The sequence below is a fragment of the Lygodium microphyllum genome, chromosome 18 (assembly GCF_053477565.2).
Source record: "Lygodium microphyllum isolate KBCC chromosome 18, Lygodium_microphyllum_v1.1.10, whole genome shotgun sequence".
Classification (NCBI taxonomy): Eukaryota; Viridiplantae; Streptophyta; class Polypodiopsida; order Schizaeales; family Lygodiaceae; genus Lygodium; species Lygodium microphyllum.
This window is the reverse complement of record NC_141152.1, coordinates 40,526,531-40,544,376: the sequence shown is the minus strand read 5'-3', so window position 1 is coordinate 40,544,376 and position 17,846 is coordinate 40,526,531. Positions and strand designations below refer to the sequence as shown.

The following is a 17,846-nucleotide window of genomic DNA, read 5'->3' as shown; positions in this document are numbered from 1 at the left end:
TATTGTGCTAAAAAGATGGTTAATGGAAGCCAATAATGAAAATTCATGGAGGATGAGGCTAGCAAAAGATTTATGACTATCTATATATAATGTGGGTTCCCATATGCTTGCATACAAGACCAAAAGTGGAAGTGGGCAAATTCCTGAGGTAGGTGGTGGAGAAAGTTCTTGAGTGCGAAACCTTAGGCCCAAGGCACTTTGTAACCAATAAGATGCTTGGGAATATCTGTCATGATTGTAACCAAACATGATTGTAACCAAAAAACCCCTAACTAGTCAATGGGATCTCAAGAAGATAAAAATGACAATCATGCTTGGGAAATTTATGCCTTACTAAAGCTTTGAACCGCCCTCCCTATATTGTCAAAAAAAAGAATTTACTTAAAAGCAAGATCTTCCAACAACTAGTATCAAATTAGGATTGCGAGTTTGCGAACAACCATGAGAGAATTTGAAAAACCTCTAATTGAACAATGAGTGGGGAAATGCTTGCTACCTAGATGACCCTCTCTCTCTCACTCCCAACAATAAGGGATATGTTGAAATGCCAACCAAAATGTAAGGAACATGCAAACACTCCCAACTCACACCCACAAGGGGAAAGATCCTCATTGCTTGCATGACCTCTCATGATAGTAATGGGCATTGCTCCCCACTTGCATGCCACCTTGAATGATAAGGACATGCAAAAGGCTTCAATAAGCTGATGTACTCAAAAACTACAACGATGGCTAAAGCCCCTATTACAACAAAAGCCAATAGCCTCAAGTCTTCTTTAAGACTAAATCTGTAGATGATAGGTAAGAGTGCTAATCATCACTAGCAAGCAAAAGGTCCCTTTGAAATATATAGAAGACAAAGAGAAATCTTGCTAAGTTATCATGAATATGAAATAGATAGAAGAAAAATGCAAATCTTGTTGAAGTTACCATGCACACAAAGTCATGTCCATAATATGTAAAGGCCATCAAGAGACCATTGATGTAACTCTAACCTTGCCAAGTACCTTGGTGGGCTCATAAGTTACTATTACATGTATTCATGAATAAAACATAGCCTTCTCCTATTGAAATTGTGAATATTCACATAAAACAATGTCATTCTATCTTTTAAAAAGAATCCAAAAAGGATTTCTCCTATTCAACTTATGAATATCCCCATAAAATCATATCCTATCAGTATTTTTAAAAAAGGGTTTTAAAAATCAATTAATAAAACCCCATTTCTAATGAAACCATGTGATAAACTCTTACATATTTATGAGAAAACCCTCCCCTCCCATGAGCAAAGTACAAAAGGAAGAAGAGACAACTACTCATTCTATGACCTTTGCAATGACTTAGATTGCTACTATTAGAGATTTGTGTGAGTATAGGTCCCTTTCAAAATCTTTAAAACCCATATAAGAGAACATACAAAAAAGTCAACAAGAACTTACAACACCATTGCAATTTGAGAAGAGATTGTACTAACATTCCAATAAAGGAAAGAGATTTATCAAACTTTATGATAACTCCAAATGGTATTGTTCATGGCTTGCTACTACCAAGCTTGAAGTAAATCATACACTTGAGATGTCTTCCTTGTGGTTGAGAATGAACATGAGTGTCAAATATGAAATCAAATTGTATGATTGAAAACAACTTTTTTGATTCATGGCCCAATACATGTAAGCATTGATCTAGTTGATCATGTGGTAGTTGATAATAGTTTGATTGGGACTCTCTTGTGCATTCATTATGCTGTACTTTATTAAATGTCGAATGGACTTGGGCACATAGTGTGTTTTATAATCTAAATCTCTCAATAAATTTTCAAGTAGTGCCATTAGGAGAAATATGGACTCTCTTTTTTGCCCCTTAAGGAGTGAATAAACAAATATAGGCCTAACCAATGAGAGAGCTGGGATTCCAGATTCATGTAACATGAATCTTCTAGCCATATCTCGGACCAAATCTTCCCTCAGCAATAAAATAAGGGAAAAGGGGAGTACAAAGCTGTCACTTCTTGGAAGTTTGTGCCTCGAATTTTCATTTTCTTATTTTTTATGTTTGACTTTTCTTTTCTCCCCTTTTCAGTTTCCCCCTCTTTTTTAGGCGGAACTCAAATTTGTCATATCTCTTTCCCCGCTTCTTCTTTCCTGACGAAATTTTACAGCCTCACTGTTTCTTGCCCTGTCCGTAACCCTGTAAATTTTCATTTGCTTTGCACAAGCACAGAGAGAGTTTCATGTGTTTTATGAGAGCAGAGCTTGTTTTAACAAAGCCCTGAGATTCTCTTCACAAAACTCTACAAGTATATTTTTCTCTTCCATAGATGTTCTATGGTAAAGTTTTATCTCGTTTGGAGAAAACCTGTGCAAGTTATGTGCATTCTCTAACATGTAATTTCTTTTGTTTTGATGCTCTAGGAGTCTCTTACAGTCAATAATAGTGATATTTTGAATACTCAACTTCTTCTTCAACATCTTAGGGTTTCTCTGTAAACAAAGTTACAGGTATATTGTCTTGTTTTTTTGTTGCTCCACTGTTAAATTTTATCTCGTTTAGACAAAATGTATACAAGTTACATGCATAGTGAGCTTTCCTTTGTTTTTTTACTCCAAGAATCTCCGAGGGTGAAGAACAATGATTTATTAAGAACTCAACTTCTACAACATCTTTGGGATTTTGAACACTCAACTTCTTCTTCAACATCTTAGGGTTTCTCTGTAAACAAAGTTACAGGTATATTGTCTTGTTTTTTTGTTGCTCCACTGTTAAATTTTATCTCGTTTAGACAAAATGTATACAAGTTACATGCATACTGAGCTTTCCTTTGTTTTTTTACTCCAAGAATCTCCGAGGGTGAAGAACAATGATTTATTAAGAACTCAACTTCTACAACATCTTTGGGATTTTTTGCAGAGAAAGCCACAGGTATATTGCCATTTTTTACTACTGTTCCATGGTTAAATTTCAACGCATTTGGACAAAGCCTATATAAGTTATATGTATGCGTTGACTCAATATTTCTTTTGTTTTTGTACTATAGGAATCTGTTAGTGAAGGAACAATGGTCTTGCTATAAGTCAACTTCTTGTTCAACATATCTAGGGATCTTTGTGAAAGAAATTACAGGTACAATGTTTCTTTTTTAAATTGATCCATTTAAATTTAATTTCATTTGGAGAGAACATTTGCAAATTATACACATGTTGATAGGTAACTTTTGTATTTGGTTGTTACAGATGTCTTCACAGAGGAAAAATATCAGTAGCATACTTGCAATGGAGGTCTTCAACAGGAAAGATAATGGCGGTAATTGGATTTGTGATAAGTATTATAAGTTGGATTGGATTTTGATGCACCCAAGTACTCGAGGGAGTTTCAAGGTCAAGCACAAGGATGTTGCAAACCCTAGCAAACATTGGAAAGGTAGAATTCTAGAGTTCAGAAAAGTGTTTAATGGCACAAGTGCAGTAATAGAAGTGTTGATTCAACATGTTTATACGCATAAACAAATCTCTGTACACGACGAGAACAACATTGCAAATTATAAACAAAACAGTAAGTTGTTAAATTTTATCATTGATTATTCTTTTGTATCAGAGTTGTTTTTAAAAGTCTTTGCAGTATTCTAATTCAGTCTTGTTTGATTGACAGCTCTATATCCATCGACTTTGCATGAATGGCAAAATGTGGAATGTTTAAGTGGCAAGATACATGTTTGGCATGAAGAGATAGGTTCTTTGATCTATGATAATACCTCTACAAGTCAACTTGCCACTCAAAATATCTTTTTTTATAATTCATTGTATGTGGTAGAAAGCCAGAGATTGCAGCATGTCCCATTGCCGCCACTGTCTAGTGGTGAATGGTTCATTGGTAGCTTGGAGTTGTCAGGAGCTTGCAAGTCGAAGATAAAATTTGACATCAATAGTGCTATGAAACCCACCACAGGCTCCAAAGATATGCATCTTAATTGGTTTATTCCATTCTCATTGTTTGCACATTTGTTTGGTTCATGTGATGTTTTGAAGAAAACAAAGATTACTTATCAATGCAAGTGTCCATCAGAGGAATGGATGAGTCAGCTATTGGGTGAGTCTTGGGAAGTCAAAAGAACACATTTTGATGAGACGATTGAGTGCAGGGTCAACCAATCTGATATTACATTCAGGTAAAACTTTTTTACTACTTTGCATACCTTGATTTAATTGACATAGGTCTCGCTTAGATGAATTGTTATGTTAGTCGCATTGATCACTTACCATTATTTTTGTTTTTATTACAGGTATTTCATTGCTAGACAAACTCTGTGCGTTCGCTTTTGATATAGAAGATGGTGACTTTTGCGAGGGGAGTGGATCAGCTTGGATCAAGATATCTGAGATGACACACATACAGCACTCGTAGATGTGGTAATCTTGTGGAGTGGTCATAATCCTTTCGTAGTCAGTGCAGAGAGTCATTGGCCCATTTATTTTCCGAGACAAGAAATCCAATTAATGTCCAGTGAGCCCCTCTACAACTTCTATTTCAAGTTAGATAATAGAAAAGTCAAGACTCGTAGTGAGCAATCCATGACATGTAAACAATGTGCTTCTCCACATATCCTTGAGATAGTGGAATCCTTGTAAAAAAACTTTATAAAGAGTGAATACATACCTTTTTTGAACTTCTGAGTACTTTAAATTTTAGTTTACTGTGATCCAAGCGTGCGATAATACATACTGTAATTACTCAATCGTGCAGTTAAAAATCATAATTAAATTGCAGGTTAGAGGTCTATAATCTAGAGAATATTGTCTTTGCACAATGATATATTGTAGCGCATCTCTGCTGCTCGTTTCTTACATTTTAATATTAAATTGGATCCAAAGGGAATTTCAAGGCCTTTTAGATTTATTTTCTTTAAAAAATTATATATTTTCTCTCGTTAGACTTAAATATACTCAGCGACCCAAACATATTCGAGGATATAATAATGTAGAACGAAGCGTTTGTCTGTATGAGTAATTTTAATAGTGACTTTAAAGTACTGAAATAAAAAAACTAAGGTAAGAGTTTTAATTTGAAACTTTAGCGTTAATAACTTTATAAAGAACCTTTATTTAAAACCCTAGACACATAAAAGCTATAACTCCAAACTCATTTTCACTTTCATTCTCCACTTCCCTACACTTGTGCTCTCATTCCTTCTCTCTTTGTGTGCCATGGCTACCACTCCCGCCTTCGCCGCATGGATCAGTTCCACATGCTACGCGCACATAGGGGACCAGATATACCCTAGGTTTTGCGTGACCTTGAGTCTAGAGAGCTCGCTTTCTGCTGTAGACCCTGACTCTAGTATACTAGCATCGTTTTGTGATGCAGTGAACCCTCTCACTTGCTCTATTCCCGACTCCACTCTCAGGTGGGTTCCGATGGATTTTTTGTATAGTTTGTGTGCCGCATCCAGCCATGCAAAGGTGATAAGTCGAGCCCTGGTGCATGTGGGGCAACATCTCCGCGCTAGAGCAGTGCCCACCTCGTCACAAGACCACGTCACGATGGATCTCATTGAGAGGGATGCCGCCTTTGCCATATATGTTATGTGCACTGAGGTGCAAGAGGACAGTGACGAGGACATCGACGCACCCTCTCGGCCACTATTAGAGTACTTTGAGAGGGAGCCTGAGGAGATCACTCTCGATCTGAGTGTTGAGGCAGCACAGAGCTTGGCCATTGTGCACCCACCTCCCTGCCCTGATGAGATGCCCACGAGCGAAGAGCCACCCCTCTCTTCTCTCCATGCTATCACCATCGAGGGGGTGGAATATCTACTCATGCAGGATGTGCTAGAGTTGTTGGAGCTTAGGGAAGAAGAACTATACTGTATCATGGTGCGTGATGCACCTACTGATTTCATAGATTTTGATTTACAGGATGCCCCACCACATGTTGATGAGGTGGCTCGTTATGATGGCATGAGCATCGATGACATCTCTGCCATTGTGAGCATCCAGGAGCAGATTGAGGATGCGGCGCTACAGTATCAGATCTCTGATGAGGAGTTCGAGCGGTTGCAAGAAAGCCTTTTTGGTCCTCGACCCGACTATGTAGTGCCTACCCAGGAGAGAGACGAGGGCAGCCCAGTGGCAGGAGCAGACCTGGATGCTCCATTACAGCGGCAGATAGATGATGCAGAGAAGGTAATGTTCTCGGTTTCATATGAAACTTAACCAGTAGGGCCTCTAGGGCATCGGGAGCACACACATGTGTTTTTGTCGGGATCGGGCCCCCAGATGTGCCCTGGCCGCAGGCTCGCGTCTGGGGGCCCGATCCCGACAAAAACACGTGTGCTCCTGCAGATTCAGGCCCCCAGACGCGAGGCTGCGGCCAGGGCACATCTGGGGACCCGATCCCGACAAAAACACATGTGTGTGCTCCCGATGCAGATTCAGGCCCCCAGACGCGAGCCTGCGGCCAGGGCACATCTGGGGGCCCGATCCCGACAAAAACACATGTGTGTGCTCCCGATGCCCTAGAGGCCCTACTGGTTAAGTTTCATATGAATATGATTTATATATCTTCAGCACACTCCATGCATAGTGAGTCTGATACTGAACTTGTGTGTTACAGGAGATTGTCTATATAGATGAGTTTTCATCTAGGCAGGGTGGCCGATCTGGTAGCCAAGAAAGGGTGCAAGACTCGGCATTGAAGGAGTACGTTGGGCAGCTTGTCAACGACATTATTGTATTTCATAAGACATGCTCCCCTGCTTTTGCAGAGAACTTCTTGAAGTTGAGGGCACTAACAAAGGCTGGGCCCTTCAAGACCATCCCAACCAACTCCAGCCTGGAGAAAGTAGTGTTGCTTCGACGTTCAAAGCTTCTCTACTTATTCACGAGTACTAGGTCTGGCCCACTTTTTTCCATGGTGGCCCATGGCATGGTTGCCGGTGTTGAAGACCCCACTGTCATTAGACAGGATCTATTGGGGCAAAATGTATTGTTGCCTATGATCAAAAATAGCTCTGACCATGGGGAGCCTAGCTCCAAGAAGCCTAGGAGAGAATAGATGTACTTATTGCCTACTGATATCGCATCACTGATGTACTGCACTTTGTAATCTTCTCTTCAAGTAATGAAAACTGATGTTTGTTGGATTCGCGTGCAATGTAGTTTGTGATACGTGTCATTTACTGTTTTTTTTTACTTGAATGTTACGTTTATTTGTCGAATTTATACGTAACATGATTCGTACCCTAAATTTAATACAAAGTGCTTTATCGAATTCGTGCGCAACATGTATTTGTTCGAACGCATGTAACGATAACTCAACGATGTAAATAAAATAAATATCAAGCAACTAAACAAAAATAAGATGCGCCAAAAACTTTGTATTTGTATTAATAACAATTTTACATGGGATCTATTACAACCAAGGCTTTACAAAATGTCTTTAGAAGCTACATTCCATGTGCTTTTGAGTTTGTACACCTCTATCCTTGCTGACCTCCGCGAGGACTATCTTTCCATCGCCGAAAGAACCTGACTATCCGCAGATCCCTGTCGGTGATAGTGACCCTCCTTGCATGCACCGCTGCATAGACTGAGTCTCCAAATAAGTCGATGAGGTAGGCTTCAGCAGCTTCTTGTAGTGTGAGGAGGGCCTGGGCAGTCCAGCGATCCGGTTGTTTCGCGCGTGATGTATCTGAAAACTGGTTCCTGTTGTTCCTGATCAGTATGCCCTCCATGATCTCCCGCACCAACTTCTGGAATGGAGCCTTCGGTATTAGGAGATGAGTGGTATTCTGGTAGTGGCGGATCTCGCGAAGATCCACTGTGCCTGGCTTCCATCGATGCTTGCGATGCTGGCGTGGTGGTGGTGATGGTGGAGCTGGAGGATGTGGCTGCCGTATGGAATTTCCAGGGGGTATCTCCGGGCCGCTTGCTTGGTGCGTACCATGTCTTCTAGGAGAGAGAACTCAGAACTCAAAAGTGAAATGTGTAAAATGAGGTGAAACTTTAAACTTATAGCCAAACTTTTCAAAAACCCTAAATTTTCAATTAATGAATCCACACTTAGGAAAAATATCACCAGTGCTCCGATTCACATGAAATTTTACCTGTAGGCTCCTCAAGGATACATCAACCACCCAAATTTTTTTTGACCCCAACAGAAGCCTCTGGATCACCTATCCGGAGGCTCGCGTCTGGGGCCCTGAATCTGGGCCCCAGACGCGAGCCTCCGTCTGGGGCCCTGAATCTGGGGATTCAGGGCCCTAGATGCGAGCCTCCGGACAGGTGACCCAGAGGCTTCTGATGGGGCCAAATTTTTAATATAAATGAGTTTTTCTAATGCCCAGCATGAGGGTGAAGTTTCACCAGATTCCGATTTATAAATTTGACGGTTCAATCTTTTTTTGAAAATGCATTAACTGCATTATACTGCACTAATAATGTATTGTCAACCTCGCAACTGTAGATTAAATGTATTGATAATGAGTGTGCACAACTGCTGATTAAATGTATTGTCAACCTCGCAATGCGAAACATTGGAAACTTAAAAATTGACAAAAAATAAATCATGGGTAAAATGGAATATCGCATCGGATATACTGTTGCCAAACCACTAAATATAGTAAGGATATAGTGCATCGGCCCATGTACAACTGATCACCGACGTGTACATGCTTGCACATTGAATTTATCCTCAACAAAACTACTTACAAAATTGGAAACTTGAAAATTCACACAATGCGAAACATGGTCAAAATAGAATATCACATATTGGATTTAGCATTGCGAAACTATGAAATACACGGTAGATAGTGCATCGCACCAAGTACAACTAGAGCTAGGGAAAATTTAGCTCCATTTTGCAGGCCACTACTATCAAATACTTGAAGGTCTACTGAAAAGATAACCCAAAACTAAGCTCCTTACAATCTACAACCAAACCTGAGCTAAAAACATAGATTCAATTACAAGGTAGCTTCTCAAAGCATATTATTGACATTAAGATTAAATGCATCCTTGTTATTGCGGATCCTGCGAACAAGAACCAGATCTATGGGCTTAATAGTGATACGTCGGGCATGAATGGCTAAAATTTGACCATCACTCATTAGATCAATCAAGTAGCTTTCAACTGCTTCTTGGAGAGCAAGGAAGGCTTGGCTTGACCATCGCCCCACATTCCTTGCCTGGTTCCTTGAAAAGAACTTGTGATGATGCCCTGACTGTAGATCTTGCAGTATTTCTCGCACCAACCTGGAGAATTGTGCCTTAGGAATAATCAAGTCGGCACTCTTCTAGAATTTCCTTATCTCGCATAGCGCAGCTGTGCCTGGTCTCCATCTTCGCTTTTTATGTGTTGGAGGGCGTGTATTACGAGCTGGAGTAGTAGTGGGAGGTGGAGCAGCTGGAGCATGTGGACCACCATTTCTGGACAATGGCGAACCATCATTATCGACCATACTAGGGCCACCATTGTTGGCCACAGTAGCGCCACCATTATTGGCTGCAGTAGGGCCACCGTTATCGATCACCAGGGAATCTTTGTCACTCACAGTACGCTCACTAGATTCGGAAGAGTGTTGAGCTCTTGCTCTCGCAGGCGCCTTTTTCATATGAAGCTTGGAACGTGCCATGGCTGTGATGATGAAGGATAGAAAGGTGGAGGGTAGAGTGGAGAGCAATGGGAAAAAATGAAAGGAGAGACGACTTAAATACGAAACTTTCAAACTTACTGTGGTGTAAATGAATTTTAAATTTATCATTTCATTTCATTCCTCCACCCCATCCCTACCTCTCTCTATCTCCTGACACCCCCCTCATGCCCCCCCTCTCTCTCTAGGCCAATGAATGTTCCAATGTTTAGAATTTTCGTATCTTTGTCTTAGGATTTCAAAATCGACTTTTCATAATTAAAAAACAAAGTTTGAAATCGACTTTGAAAAATATAGTGACAAACCTTTGAAATTTTAAAGAAAATTTATAAGACATCTCATGTTAGAGATATGAGTATTGATGTGTCATATCCTTGGGACTTGTACTCTCTTGTGGACTCTAAATGCATCAAAATTATTATATTTATCTAGGTCTCCATTTTTTGCCATCTCTCTCTTGGGTTGCCAACCATTCTGCGTGCCGTTGTCTAGCTGTGCTGTTTTCATATCTTGCTTTTCTCACTTCATATATTGCCCTACTTATAGATTCTGCTTGAGATGTTTTGGACTTCTTTTCTTTTTCCTCGTATCTTATCTCTAGTCTCCTATACCACCATTGGAATAATTGCCTCATAGAATTGGAATCATTGATGCCACCTCCGTGATCAGTTGCCTTTTGAAAAGCACAGCGAGCTTGCCAGTGAGATCTTTCCATGCCTTGAGTTGACCATATTGCCAAACTTCCTTGATCTGCAAAGTATGGACCATGTGCTTCAAGTATATGCTGCACAAGAAAAGAGATTAGAAACAAAAAGTAATTCGAAATGATGATTTTTTTTTGCAATGGTGATAATACTGACCATGTAGTGTGTTATGCTATTTGTAGTCCATGCCTCCACCATGGACTTATGAAATTTAGCAGCTGTCTCTTTAAATGCATTGGCATCACCATCCATAAATCCCAACTTCTGTAAGAGAGTTGCTAATCTATCTAGGTGTATCTACACTTCTGCCTTCGCAATCCTCGTTCGTCCCCCATTGCTCCAATCTGAAACAGCAAGGTGCAACTTTTTCCATGCTTCGTACTTCTCTGGTTGTTTTACTAGTATATTGCCTTCCTCATCTCGAGGTGGAGATAAAAACTTCCTAGCCTTGGGTCCGCCAAAGCATGGTTTACAAGGAACATTTCCACTCTTCCCCGATTTTTTCTCATCCTTTTTTATTTCTACTTGGCCTCCGTGCAATCCAACTTCAGAGAGGACTTGTTCTACCTTCTTGCATGTAGCATTAAATTCTGACAAGGGCTGCATCTTGTATGCAAAGCATATATATTCATATACTAGCTTCTCAATTATTCTAACCAAACAATGCAATGTGCAAAAGTGAACCCTTGTTAGTGGTATTTCCAAAATAGGGCGCCAGTTTGGATCCACTGGAATTAGCATTCCATTTCTCATGACTTTCTGATCACGTGTCAAAGCACCCTGTTGTCCTGCCTTGGCAAGCCATTCTTTCTTTCCATCTTTCCCTTTCTTCCTAGTTTGCATGCCGTATATGCACAAAAATTTTGCATTTGCTGCATTTGATAAACCAAACATACACTTCAATGTTTTTAAATCACCTGCAAGATGCCATTCAACTTGATAGTCCCCAAACCCCTCAACGTGTAAAACTGCTCCATTATTTTGCTGTTGAATAACAATGGGTATATTAGTGAGGTTAAAAAAAACTTTAAGTACTTCATGGTCCTCCTTTGGTACTTCAAATGCTGCAAGCCACCATATTTCATTCTCCGATTGTACATTGAAGTATAAAGGATGTTTTTCATCGATGTTGGGATCCAATGCTCGATTCATAAGTGTTATACTCACACGCTCAAGTTTTTGCCCCTTGATAATCTCACTCTCATCAAGTTTGAGGACAAACTTAAGCTTGCCTCTACATTCTTCCATAGACATATTGTAAAACTTGACCATAGCAATCTGAACCCTACATATATCCAATACAAAGTTAGTGGATGCATTCAATACAAAGGCAACTTCTTTGGAACCATACTTCAATATGTGTGTGTGTTCTAGATGCGTAGGCTCACCAATTAGTTCTAAAACTTTCTCATTTAGTTATTTTCGAGCCTTCTTCACGTGAAATGGTTTTGGCAGAGACATTACTCGCTTAGTATTGAAGACTTGCTTAAAACCTGTATCCAATTGTTGATAGAGCATACTATATGACTCAGAACTCATTCCCACCTTGTCACATAATCCCTGAGCATCTGTAGCAGTAAACAAGTTGCTCACATCCCTAAGACATTCACTAGCAACACCATCCACAATGTCCCTGAATTTACGATTTTTCAATGCATTTTTGACCATATTCTTGCTAAGGACTTTGGCAATAGTATCATTCTCTGCATGAGGAAACATATTTCTCATTGTAGTACATTGAGCATATATCCGTCTATGATATTGTCCACTTCCTTTGGCTAATTGGCCAATTGGTTTAATGGATCGGATGCGCCGACGTGCCTCTTTGGTTTTTAAAGTGGGCCCAATCTCCAAAGTTTTTGTGAGCTTCCTCTCTATGTTTCGATTCTCCTTCTCCAAGTCATTGACTTTAGACTGTAACTCTATATTCTGCACGTGTGTAGCATGCATAGCATCTTCAATGACAGACATTGCTTGTTGTAGGTTCTGGTTCTCTCTATCCTTCTCAGCCAATAATCTATCCTTTTCCATCAAAGACTGCATATTCCCTTGTAATCTTGTCTGCATATTTGTCAAGGTTTGATGAGCCCCTACTAATCCTTGTGTGACAAGTCTGCATGTGTATCCATACAATCCTTCATTGCCTTCACAAGAAAACTTTACAAATGATGTAAGCCCTTCAAATTGTGGTGGCCTTCGAGTGAGTGGATCGGGTGGATAAATGCACCCATCAACCCAAAGGTCCACATTTTTTTTCCCTGCATTTCTTTCTTGTTGCATCCTGCATCTTATTGCATCATCTCTTTCCACAGTTCTTTTGAACATTGGTGCATATTCATCCTCCAATTGAAAGTGAATATCTCTCTTTCTCTTGGTACATCCTGCACCTGCATTCTGTAAAAAAAAAAGTATGCAAATGTTAACTTGGATTAACATTCAAATCGCAGAACTACACCCCTTTGATTCACTATATCTGTGTTTTTTTTAAAACCCAGTTAGTTCTTGTCTCTTTCTCTTGCTTTCAGTCTTGATAGACCCTAATCAACCCCTAATCAGCCTGTAATCTTGGCTTTTAATCTACCTCTAATTAGCATCAAATCTTATCTTCTGTTCTATCCAAAATATTCTCTCTCTCTCTCTCTCTCTCTCTCTTTCTCTCTCTCTCTCTCTCAACAAAAATTCATCAAGGAAACCCTAAACACATTCATACTGAAGCTTGGCTAGTGGAAAACAATAACATCATCTTATCTTCTACCCTAATTTACTATCTGTCACTCTATCACTTATTTTCTTTGTTCATCTCACACAGTCCTGTCTGTCCCCCCCTTCTCCCCTCCTCTCTCTCTCTCCCCCTCTCTCTCTCTCTATGAATTGATGCTTAAGGACTGAACAACAACTGTGAAGAATAATAACATCACAAAGATTTAAAAAATAAAGATATCTCCATTATCACTGGATTGCTTGTAGTATAGACTGTTGAAGACAGAGATTTCTTACTGCATATTCTGAAGAGGAAGATGGCTTGTAGCAGGGTAGAGTGTGTTGTAGATAGATATTCTTTGATTTCAACAAATGGTATCAAAACTACTCCTCAATGCTGCTTCAGAAGAACTCATATGCAAGAAACCATATTCTGGAGGGAAAGAGAAGAATGCACAAAATTTGGGACAAAACTAGAGCTTTTTGAGGGAATGAAAAAATGCCCAGAAATAGGTATATACTTGTCCAAAAAAGATGAAAATTTACAAGGAAACTCTCGAGTCAAAAAGGTATCTCTGGGTAAAAAATAATCTTAAAATATGATGTATATGTCATTTTATATCGTTTTTTAACTTCCGCCCTTTTAAGAAGCGAGAATGAGAATGATTGAAAAGTCATGAGGGCATTAAAGAGGGCATTAAAGAGTCATGAGGGCATTAAAGAATGATTGGCTGCGTTTTTAGAAAAAATAGAATTGTATTTTTTTAGTTATGAGGATTTTGAGAAAAAGTGACCTTATCCTGCAGTTTGGGAATAAAATAATAGGTGAAATCTATTGAAAACACAACAACGAGATTTTCTTGATTGTAGAAGATCTCTTTTTATAATATTATTTTGGAATCTCTTTTTAGAGAGAGAGAGGTGAGAGAAACCCCTTAAGGGGCAAAAAAGAGAGTCCATATTTCTCCTAATGTTCATTTAGCTTAAACTCACATATTACATGTTCTTAAGCTTGAGGTATATGTTACCATAATATCCATGTAGACAGAATATATTGATAGAATGGCCATCTTTTGAGGTAGAAATTAATCTCCTATTTTGTCCCAAAATATGTCCAATTTTGAACCACAAAGGTATGTAGTTTGCCCAATTCTTAAATCACACCTTTTCCCTTTGTCAAAAACAACCATTATGCAAGTTGCAGTTAGATAAATAAATGTTGAATAGAGTTTCCAACAACTCACTAATAGCTAAATGTTATACTAGAGTTTCCAACAACCCAATAACAACCAGTTTCTTTGGTTCAAAGTTATACTACATATCTTGCATTCTTGGAGGGAAAATAATAGTCTTCCAAGCAACTACTCTATCTTTGTGAGTTCCTAGATATGCTTCGAAACAATTGCTTAGGGATGACATACTTGATGGTGTCAACATCAGCAGGATCTACCACAAACATGTGAACCTTGAAGAGGGTCGGTTCGAGCAGCTCGAACACACAAACGTCACCAAACTTGAGGTGGTGGGCCTTAGCAAAGTGCTTCCATCCACCACTAAAGGTGGAGCACTTGGGGTCTTGCCATCCAAGCCATATCACTGGCCATGTCTTTGAAGTATCATCCATTAAGTGGACTTGTTCACCAGTATTGTTCATGTAGAGTCGAGCAAATGGGCGTGGTATGGTCTGTTGAAAGAACATTTAAAGAAAAGAGATGGCTTAGGAAACATATCAACAAATCAAACTTAGATGCTACATGTGATGAAATACCATATAACATATGGGTTAAAAAGTTTGTTAGTTTGTTTTGTTAGGGCTTGCAAATATTCACTAAAGTAAAGACAAGAAAGAACATTGTGGAAGGAGAGAGAAATTTGTTGCTAGGGCTCATGAATGTCACTACAACTAATAAATGATAAATAAATTGACGATGTAAGAAAGGTCTTTGTGGGAAAAACTAGGGCCCAATATCTTATTAGAGAATGTATTTGTTTAGAAGTAATCACACATGTAGGAGAAAACGGTTTAAGAAGTAAAAAGGGGAAGAGAGGGAAAAACCAAGACTCAAAATCCTTTTAGAGAATTTGTTTTGTTGACTTATTCATATAAGAAATAGAAATAAATACGTGCGCTCTCACATTATACATACTCTCTCTCCATAGCACACCAAACACCTACAATTCTGCACTGAGAATTGGATGGACTGTACCAGCTTGAAGCCGTGGCAGACGTTGGAGTGGCCCATGACTTTGATGACGGAGGGACAGGAGCTGGAGAAGACGAGGGCGCTCTGGAACGCGTCCTGGGTCTGCTGCCGGAACTGCCGGCATACCTTCCAGAAGTCGTCCAGGCTCAGGCCGCTCGACGTTGTGGCCCAGCTCGCCGGAGACGCCTGCGGTTCGTCCTTTCGGCCGCCATAACCAACAGGCAGCGGCAGGGATAGCCGGCGCCTAGCTGCCTTGGAACCTTCTGATTCTGACGACGTCCCTATGGACGCTGTCGTGCCGGCCAAAGACGCCGCGAGCGCAGCTGCCGCTGCCAGCTTCGCCTTTCGGACCGGCGGCCGGCCTGGCGGTGCCTCTTCCGATCCGGCAGCCTTTCCCAATTCAACAAGCGATGCCAAGGCCCTTTCGTCTTCGGCAGCCGCCGACTTTGCCCTTTCCGCAAGGTGGCTCACTGCCTTTCCTGTCTCGGCAAGATGCGCTGCTTCCGCTCCCTTGCCCTTTGTGGCGAGGAGCTCCGCAGACATAACTCTGCCGCGGTACTCGCCGCCGCATGCAACCGGCTCCACGGCTAGCCTCCTATTCCCCTTTCCATTGTTTTGCAGCGCCGCATGCCCACTGGAATCAGGCAGCGGCGTCCGCGGTCGTGGCCGTTTCAGGCAGCAGTCGTCGCCCTCGAAGAGGAGGACCTGGAAGCGCGCCTTGGCTAGCAGGCGGAAGACGAGGAGGTCGCCGCTCTCGACGCCGAGGTAGCGGGCGAGATCGCGCCAACCGGTGGTGAGGCGCAGCTTCCTGTGGGTGTCCACCTCCACCTGCGCCTTGAACACGCGCCCGTCCATGGCCTCCAGCTCCACCGTGTTGCTCACGTACCTGTGGAACCTCTCGATGAACGCCCACGGGATGCTCTGCATGTACAACCATACCTATCAATAAATCATAGCCACCCATGTGTCCACACTGCGTGGGCATTCTGCGTGTACAACCATACCTATCAACAAATCATAGCCACCCATGTGTCCACACCGACACGGCTACATGCAAATCGCGACCTCCCACCTCCGTCTATACCACCACGCCTACCGTACCAAACCACACCTGACCTACCACACAGACGACAGCCTCCCTCGGCGATATACACGACCGACTACATCGAATCACAGCTTTCAAAGTATGGACACATCATAGCTATTACCGAATTGGAGAGCGCCACGTTTTAGACATTTATTTAATTAATCGTTTTAAAAAACAGATAATTGCCGTCTTACCAGCGAGCTAGACTTGCTCCTGCTCCCCTCCGTTTCTGGATCTGCCACCTTGAAGAAGCTCGCCGTGGCTGGCACGCCGCCATCGCTATAATAGCTCGCGCCTGCAGGAGCTTTTCCTTCTCCTCCATTAGTTCTTCTTTCCGTAATGTGATCCTTCTTGTTCTTCTTCCCATCGTCAGCATCGCCACCCTCTGCGCCATAAGCCAGTTCCGGCTTCCGCTTCTTCATTGCTAGTGACATGTCCACTCAGATGATTATCGAGCCAACTATATACCAACCACCAGAGTTTAACTCCTCGACGACCCAGACATGCAACACACACAGACAGCACAAGCAGCTACAATTCATGCAAATACATGCGGGCCGCGAAGTTATTATCAGTCGATCTGAAATAAAAAGCTCCAAATGAGCGACTATCTTTCACGAGGCCCTCTTCCAAATCGCATCCTTTGAAATAGAAAAGCACCATCTATCATCATAATACGATCACTAAAGTACTCAGCTTCTTTATGCATCATATTACGAGTCCTATCCTCAAGAGTATTCCCCATCATGTTTTGGAACCCTTAGAAGATATATGAAGTATAATACTATTTCTTCTTGGAGTCCTATCCTCATCATGTTTTGGAACCCCCCTACAAGGATCTGTACAAGTAAACAATATCTTCTTGCATCATATTAGGAGTCCTCTAGCATCACTTAAGAAGAAAGGAAACATCATATTTTTAGTACTAAATCATTGTATTTCCTAGAAGTAGGCACTCCATTGTTCATCATTCTCTCAATAGGTGATGGTCCTCATTGCACATATAATTATCATGAAGTTAGAATCACTTGTATGTTTCCTTGCACTTTGAAAAGACTTTTAAAGAACCTCATTAAGCTTGTGGGCTTTTAGGTGTACATAATATGAGTCATAGTGTGAAACGCTTTCTAGAAGACCAACTTTCTAGTTCCTATATTTCCTTTATTGACCTCCTTGGTGCACAATTGAATTTGTAACATCATCCAACTCTTACATCCTCACTTTGGTTGTGGTGTGGATCCTATAGCTACCTTGGGGCATCACTCCTAAATATGTAAGCCTATCACATGTTCCAACACATGGGATTTTTAAAATCACATTTTTCAACCTATTTCACATAATAGTAAAGTTCTAAACCATTCACATTTATAAATTTAAAGGATTTGTAGGTTCACAAGTTTTACCTGATTACAAGTTTTCATGTTAACAAAATTATTGAGTAACTCCTAAATTTAGACAAGTTGTACTTATGCAATAAATATTCCATACCTAGCAAGCTATTCCTTGATA

At 40.7% G+C, this 17,846-nt stretch overlaps 1 protein-coding gene across 1 annotated transcript; it reads right to left on the bottom strand.

The window, feature by feature from the left end:
* Positions 1-14,267: 14,267 nt before the first annotated feature.
* LOC148020787 (uncharacterized) lies at positions 14,268-16,885 on the bottom strand. The gene is made up of 3 exons (XM_087699448.1): positions 16,532-16,885; positions 15,254-16,171; positions 14,268-14,730 (listed from the first exon to the last, which is right to left on the bottom strand). Exons 1-3 carry the CDS (start codon positions 16,769-16,771, stop codon positions 14,413-14,415), a joined length of 1,476 nt encoding a protein of 491 aa, XP_087555574.1. The 5' UTR covers positions 16,772-16,885; the 3' UTR covers positions 14,268-14,412.
* Between the last annotated feature and the right edge of the window lie 961 nt (positions 16,886-17,846).